This window comes from Leptopilina boulardi, unplaced genomic scaffold (assembly GCF_019393585.1).
Source record: "Leptopilina boulardi isolate dan_hultmark-lab unplaced genomic scaffold, ZJU_Lbou_2.1 LbouV2_75, whole genome shotgun sequence".
Classification (NCBI taxonomy): Eukaryota; Metazoa; Arthropoda; class Insecta; order Hymenoptera; family Figitidae; genus Leptopilina; species Leptopilina boulardi.
In genome coordinates, this window is record NW_026138022.1 from 106311 (window position 1) to 114567 (window position 8257).

Consider the following 8257-nt stretch of genomic DNA (forward strand, 5'->3'; position numbering starts at 1 on the left):
TAAGTTTTAGATGAACGATAAAGCGCCGATTGTGCAGCGATTGAGCATCGATGCTCGATTACAAGCGCAGTACTGCTAACTATACTGAAAAAAATGTTTAAATTTTTTCCAGTTTCAGTTTTGTTTACAGTCTGACATATAACCTCCAAATATTTTTTGCGATTTTTAATCTTGCAAGATTAATCAGATTAATAAAATGTGAACCGCAAAAAAGATTTGGAGGGTATTTGTCAAATTGTAAAGAAAACCAAAACTGGAAAAAATTTAAACATTTTTTTTCAGTAGTTGACAGTAAAGCGTTTTTAATTGAGCGTCGATGTTCAATCGCTGCACAATCGATGCTTTATCGTTTATTTATATAATTTATTGTGGAAGCGACCTTATACTACCCGGCTGAAAAAACTTGTACAAGAACATGTAAATTTTCTTGTACAAGTATATTTTCTTGTTCAGGATCTTGTACAAGTTCTGGTACAAGAACATGTCTCAATTCCGGATGCTGAACTTGTTCAAGAACATTACTCGAACATGTACAAGAACTTGTACATTCTCTTGTACAAGTTTTTTCAGCCGGATAGGTATGTAAGTCCGCTTTAATAGTAGCCAACTGTAAGCGTGATTGCGAGCGAGAAACAACAGAGCAACGTAATAAGAGTGTCTTCGTCGCATTCACGGGCAGGTTACTAGTTAAGCGGACTTAATATGTTATATATTTCTTTTCTTTAAATTTATGAAGTTTTTTAATCAATTTTTGGTCTGTGGTGATTTTAGACATGATTTTTTCAAATTTTTTAACTAGAAATATTTGTTACTTTTAAACTATCCCTAGTGAAAAAAAACACGTATAATTATACGTATTATTATACGTATAATAAGACATTCGAATTTGAAACAAGAATTATACGTATAATTATACGTGTCTATAACTTTTAATATTTAGGAATATATAAATATGGAATATATTTTTGTTTATTAATATATACCTAAATATTATAAAATATTGACAAGTATAATTATACGTATAATAGTACGTATAATTTTACGTATAACAAAACGTATTATTATACGTATAATTATACGTATATTTATACGTATAATTATACTTGTCAATATTTTATAATATTTAGGTATTTAATAAACAAAAATATATTCCATATTTATAATTATATTCCTAAATATTAAAAATTATAGACACGTATAATTATACGTATAATTCTTGTTTCAAATTCGTATGTCTTATTATACGTATAATAATACGTATAAATATACGTATAATAATACGTATTATTATACGTATATTTATACGTATTATTATACGTATTATTATACGTATAATTATACGTGTTTTTTTTCAATAGGGATTGCAAATATGTTTTTTAAGGTTTCAAAACGCACCAATATTGCCTTATTTACAAACATTTCACTAAATTAAATATAATGAAGTAATTAATGATTCAACAATTAAAAAATTTGAAAAGCGTTAATTTTCTAAAATTTTTTAATTTATTTTTTTATCCTTACGAGACCTTGTCCTTTTTCACCAAGACAGGTACAAGTTCAGCTGTTGAACATGTACATTTTCTTATACAAGCAGATCTTGTACAGGGTTTTCCAATAGGGAAGACCAAGGCCAGAAGTCTTCTTCTTTTTATAGATTTTTTTTTTAAATTGTTTTTTTTTAAAATGATCCAAAATTTTCAAAAAATTTTTTGGTTTTCTCTTCGTCATAAAAAATGTATTTGTGTATTTTAACCATAAAAATTTTATTTTTTAAGTTTGGTTGATATTTGAGGCCAGTAGGCTGCACGACTGAAAACTAAAGATCAAACTTCAAACACCTGTGACGCTTCTATTTCGCTGGGTTAGTGGAAAAAAAGGACACGTCGCGTTTGAGTTGAAGAAAAGGACACGTCGAATTTTATATTTTTTTAAGAAAATTTAAGTTGGTAACACTTTTTTGAGGTTGACATTTAAATATTTATTTATTTATCACTTAACTGAAATAAATTATATTGGTTAGAATGGTAAAAAATTAAATTATAATATTGAAAATTTAACCTTGTAATTCTATCTTAATTAATATTTTTGTTTAATACAATTTTCAGTTTTCGCTAAGTTACAAAAATTAACATTATAATTATCCTTATTAAAAGATGAAAGATGTATATGCAGCAAAAAATTTATAACTTCAAAAATTTTTCGGGTCGTTTATGTGTAAATTGATAAAAAATATTTTGATTGTAGGAAATAAAACTTAAATATAAAAGACAAATAATTACATCATAACATGAAATAACAATTTTTATTATTATTTAATAATAATTTACACATAAACGACCCGAAAAATTTTTGAAGTTATAAATTTTTTGCTGCATATACATCTTTCATCTTTTAATAAGGATAATTATAATTTTAATTTTTGTAACTAAGCGAAAACTGAAAATTGAGGGCCTCCATGCAATAAGGGGACGAACGTGATTTTCGTTGTCTCCTTGCGCAGCCGGCCTCGCGCCGTCCGCGGGGACTTCTACTGGCGCGCTCGTCCCCTTATTGCATGGAGGCCCTCAATTGTATTAAACAAAAATATTAATTAAGATAGAATTACAAGGTTAAATTTTCAATATTATAATTTAATTTTTAACCATTCTAACCAATACAATTTATTACAGTTAAGTGATAAATAAATAAATATTTAAATGTCAACCTCAAAAAAAGTGTTACCAACTTAAATTTTCTTAAAAAAATATAAAATTCGACGTGTCCTTTTCTTCAACTCAAACGCGACGTGTCCTCTTTTTCAACGAAAATCCGACGTGTCCTTTTTTTCCACTAACCCAGCGATTTTATAATATTTTTAATTAAAAAGACAAAACTACTTTTGGGCGATAGTGGGTTTACGTCTAATTTTGCGTTTAAGTCCATATTCGTGTTCACGTTTACGGAAGCCTATGTAAAAACAGTTTAACGACTGAAGCGCCTCATCCTACAGAAAACGAAAACAACGCTAAACGGTCATTACAGGTGATTAACGTCTTTGTCTTTAGTGTTGTGTGGAACGTGTTTTGTGTCTTACAAAGGTAAGTTTCTAAAAAACTAAAGTAATTTCAATGTTTGAGAAAAATGCAATTGAATATATACATATACTCAAAAGTAAGGATGATAAGCGAAACTTTTTGAATTTGTTACGTTATTTTCTTTCTTATATTTCCTTAACCTAGAACTACTCTCACTTCTCCTTCTAGAGAGAAAAGTTTCGTTTCTCAAACTCACTTGCGCGTGTGTTATGATTTTTCACTATTGCCTCATAGTACACTCAATTCTTCTTTCGCTTTACTTCTTAGACCAACAAGAAGCCTAGTATATTCCTTCTTTCTACCTCTCTACTTTATAACAATCTTATTCTCTCGCATGGAGGTGGTAGCTTTTTCATAGTCTCGTGTTGGCAACGAATATTTCGTAATAAAAATTAACACACATTTTTATCCGTTTATAATTAATGTTTCATAAATAAGTATTTAAAACAATAGAATTTATTACTACCATTTAAAGAAATTAATTTATTAATTATTGTTTCATAATATTAACATTTTTTATATGAAAAGATTGATATTTATTACCATTGCTGTAATTTTGGATAAAAAAGGATTTTATTTTTAAAAAAGATGAAAATTATTCACATCAGTTTTTTTATAATATGTATGTGCAATTTAATAATTTGAAAAATTTTATGATTAAATTGTTTTCATATATTTGTAGTTCAATTTAATTTTTTGAGAATATACGACATTAATTAAACAGCAATTTTAATTTTTAAATAACAGAAATTTTTATTTTAAATAATTATTAGTTTAATTACCTAAGTTCAACTAATGAGTGCATTATGAAGCAAATATCTTTCGAAAAATGGAAAAAATTATTTAATTAGACTCTAATACAAACTAACTTTTTTATATGTCAACTGTAGAATAACGATAGTTGTGAAAAATTGCTGAAGAAGTCTTTATGGTTTTTTACAGAATTGTTGTATGCTGACAATACTAATAATAATATTCTTAGGCAATTATTAAATTTTTATCTTTTTCCTTTGTATATTATTATACACTTAGGTTGACAAATTACAAAATTATTATAAATTGAATTTTTCTGAATTCCTTCAAAAAACTTTAGTAAGTTGTTATTTTTTTTTGTTTGGTCATTTTTTAATAATAGTTACAACCAATTTAACTTAATCTCTTTATTTATATCCCTCGCCAATTCTAGAACTAAATTTTTGAAAAGACGCTAAATAATTAAAATTATTATCTAATTGGAATTAATTGACGACTTTTTAATAATTAATAACGACAATTTTGTTTGCAAGTATTTGTAAATCTTTTAATGTAATAGAAAATTTATACTACTATTAATTAAGTTAATTATTTATCAGCATAAAATAGTTATAGTGAGAAAAAATTATAATTTCAAGTCTTTTTAGAATTTAGAAAAATTTTTAACTTTATTTATATTTTAGGTGTGTATATAAAGAAATATTCTGCAAAGTTTGAAGAAAATTGATCAATATTGAATTATTGAAAATGATAAATACATTTACTTTTTTCTAGAAATTATTGACATTTTTTTCAAGGTTATACGAATTTATTAAAATTTCTTAAAGTTGTATTATTTATAAAAGTATTAAAATGTAATTATTACAAATTTTTTGTAAAATATTTCATCCACTTGTAAGTTTGATAAATATGCTTCTACTATGGGAGAAATAATTATTTTTATTTCCCAAAACTTATAATATAAACTACAATTCAAACGTAAAGTTTTTTATTTTTTTTTGTTAACTATAATATATTATGGGTTTTGAAATTTATAGGGTAAGTGCATCAATTACGGCGCGTTCATAAAAAATAATTGTTATTACTATTATATTTAATGTAACTGTCATAAAATAATTTAAAAAAATTATTTTAATCTTTTTTTGATACAATTACTAATAAAAATGCACATTTAAACAATTAATAATTTAATTATTTGATCTCAAATTCTTCCACGCTGCAATTAAAACTTTTTGCAGATTTCCATTGACTTTAATTACGCTGAGCAAGTATAGTATCTTCAAATGACTTGCTAAGTATCTTCAAAATACACATTGAAACCGATACAAACGCGCCGTAAAAGAAATTTACAGTATTAGTTTTAATTTCTTAAATTTGTTTAAATAATCGATTTTTATAAAGTTAAATTTTTTTTTAATATCTAAATAACATAAGCTTTTCATTTAATAAGTCTTAAATTGACTTTCTACAATAGACATGTCGAATTTTCTATTTCAAAGGTGTTTTGACTCGAATCGCGCCGTAATTAGAGCCTTTACGCTATAAATGAGTAATGTAGTACGTTAATTTCTATTGATTTTATTAAAATTTATTTTTATTTAAAAGGTCATAAATACCTATTACAGATAGGTGTAAGTAGGGAATATAACAATAACTTTTCAATTGTTGATGACATTTTTTCAGATGGAGGACGAACAACCTACTGCTGCACAATCAGTGAGCACTCCCAGCACATCAGGTACATTTCAAACTTATTACTTTATTTTATAAATTTTATTTATTCATTTTATTTTATTTCTAAAATTCACTAATTTTGTTAACTATGTTTCTGGCTCAAAGAGAGATATTATAACTTTTATTATAACCGATTCATTTTTATATTTTTCAGGAACGACTGTTAGAAGAGGTGGGCGGGTGATAAAAGATTATAAAAAATTTTCCCCGGAATTAATTGGGCCAAAAAATAAGAAAAAAGATGTGATAAACATTCAAAAGAAAAATGCTGCACAATTAGATGTGAGTTTTATTTTCATTTGTTATTTTTTATAAACAGTTATGTCCGCAAATTTTTTTAACCAAACTTTTCAATAAAATTAATTCAGCAAGGTTAATCAAATAGCATAACAACCTTGTGTAAAATTAATCTTAATATATCATGACAACAAAATTTTTGATCGCCACGCGTTAGGGAAATCAAGAAATTTCATCAAAAGTACTAGAAATATCAAACATTTTTATAAATGCTAAAAAAATTATGTACTATGAAAAGTTTATTTTTAATTCTTACCTTATGTAAAATTTGAATTTCTTCTTAATATAAAATTTCTAAAAAATTAAATGTATTCCAAGAAAATAATTTCTTTAATTTTTTATAATGAAATAGGTTTTAAGTAAAAATCAATTTATAAAAAGACAACAATTGAAGTTTTTATCCTTGCAAATTTGAATTGTTTAAAATATTATTATTGATTCTTTAAACTTGAACGATATCACATTTAATTAAGGAATACAATAACCTAACATGTGGTCAAATTAATTATTTGATTTTAATTTTAATAATATACAATAAAAGTTCAAAACTTTTTTTAAAATTTTTTATCTTCTAGAAAAAGTCTGCAATACAAAAGAAAAATAACGAAGCAGCTGGTGATATGTTTTTTTTAAAAAAATATGATGAAGCACAGGCCCTACAAACAAGTTCTGCCACGAAAGAAATGCCAACGGTAATGAACAAATTATTTTTCTCTTTTCCATAATAGTCTTAGTTATAACGTAAAAATGCGGTGAATAATTTTTTCGTTACTGTTAAATTTCCCTACATAACAGGCATCATTCCTAAATTGTACCAAAAAAATGAAAACTTAATGGATTGGCTTGTAACTTTGGTAATTTCTTGTCGTATATAAATAAGTGCCTTATATATTAAAAATTTTTTAAATAGATTATTTAAGAGGGGAAACTCTTGTACAAAAATTGTTTACAATTTTTTTTCGTGCTTTAAAAATTAGTTTACTATCTGTGACCTGGACAGTAAAAAGGGGGATTACGTGCGAAAAAATCTATCTTTTATTGATTGATGATTCTAATAGAGAAAACTTTTTTCTATCAGAATCACCAATCAATAAAAAATTAATTTTTCCGCACATAAGCATTTGTGATCTAACTTTAAACGCCTGTAACGCCGCCATATTGCAATATTTGTAATTAAAAAAATTGTTATACATAGCTTACATTGTACACTTTGAGTTATTCTTTATTTCAATTCAATAAACTTTTCTATTTTTTTGTAAAAAAATATTGAAAAAACGTGCATTCACACGGGTTTCCCCCCTTAATAAAAAAATATAGAAAGTAATGAGCATTGAACTTTTAATGTTTGATTGATTTTGTCATTTTTAAATCGATATGACTATGACAAAACATAACAAATTTAAAATTGGGGTTTAGTAAATTGTAAAGCATTTATCATGAGGTTCTCCTTTCAATTGCAAATAAAATAATTTGTCATATGTTTTATAATAATTATTATTTTTATAGACGGCGAATTCAATGGAATTTTCTCAGTTTCGTGAAGAAATGACCGAGAAACTTAATGAATTGTCGGAAAGACAAAATACAAATTCTGAAATGTCTCATAAGGAAAATGATAATTTGAAACAAAAAATTGATGAAACCAAAATAGAAATAATTGATGAGCTGAAAGTGGCGATCAGAGAAAATGCTGTCCTTCGACAGACTCACGAAGTAATAAATTTAAATAAATTTATATCTTAAGAGGCTGAATAAAAATTGAAAAATATAAATAATTTACTGACCCGTTTTTCTTACATAGATTGTTGAAGGAATTGCAATACGCAAGTATGAGTACATGCGCGCAGAACATTCAACAACAGTTTATTCGCGGGTAAAATGGTTAGCCTACGGTTATTGGGACTACAAAATTCACGAAACTCTATACATGGAGAAAAAGGATGGACAGTCAGTTGAGGGAATAAATTTCATTAGTCATGATGACTGTAACAATATTTGGAGTAAGTTGCAGTGTTTTTAAATTTTAATTAATGTTAAAATAATATTAATTTATATTTTATAGAGACTCATGAATATTCCCCATTTTAGCGAGGTCGAATTCAGGATTATTAAATTTACATTAAACAGAATATTTTAAAGCAAACCTTAAATTCAAACAAATTTTTATATTATAGAATTATTTTAGTCCAAATTTTACAAAACACTTTCTTAATTAACTGAATTTCCATTTAGCACAATTTTAGTCTAAAAGAATTTATATTTAACCAAATTTCCACAAAAAGTAATGTAATATAGAATTAATCTGTAATTGAATTTCTATTTATCCGAATATTAATATCACTTAATTTACATTTGATCGAATTATTATTTTGAAGAACTTTTAAAACGTCAAATTTTCA

General features: G+C 25.5%; 1 protein-coding gene across 1 annotated transcript; it reads left to right on the top strand.

Moving 5' to 3' along the window:
* Nucleotides 1–5510: 5510 nt before the first annotated feature.
* LOC127290617 (uncharacterized) lies at nucleotides 5511–7946 on the top strand. Its single transcript, XM_051319311.1, has 6 exons — nucleotides 5511–5565; nucleotides 5716–5843; nucleotides 6434–6550; nucleotides 7365–7571; nucleotides 7660–7858; nucleotides 7921–7946. Exons 1-6 carry the CDS (start codon nucleotides 5511–5513, stop codon nucleotides 7944–7946), a joined length of 732 nt encoding a protein of 243 aa, XP_051175268.1.
* Nucleotides 7947–8257: the final 311 nt, after the last annotated feature.

Excerpts from the sequence above, each read along its gene's own strand:
- LOC127290617 (XM_051319311.1), top strand. The coding sequence starts at position 5,511 with ATGGAGGACGAACAACCTACTGCTGCACAATCAGTGAGCACTCCCAGC. Across the intron at positions 5,844-6,433 it reads AAAATGCTGCACAATTAGAT|AAAAAGTCTGCAATACAAAA; the intron begins GTGAGTTTTATT and ends TTTATCTTCTAG. Across the intron at positions 7,859-7,920 it reads TGACTGTAACAATATTTGGA|AGACTCATGAATATTCCCCA; the intron begins GTAAGTTGCAGT and ends TATATTTTATAG.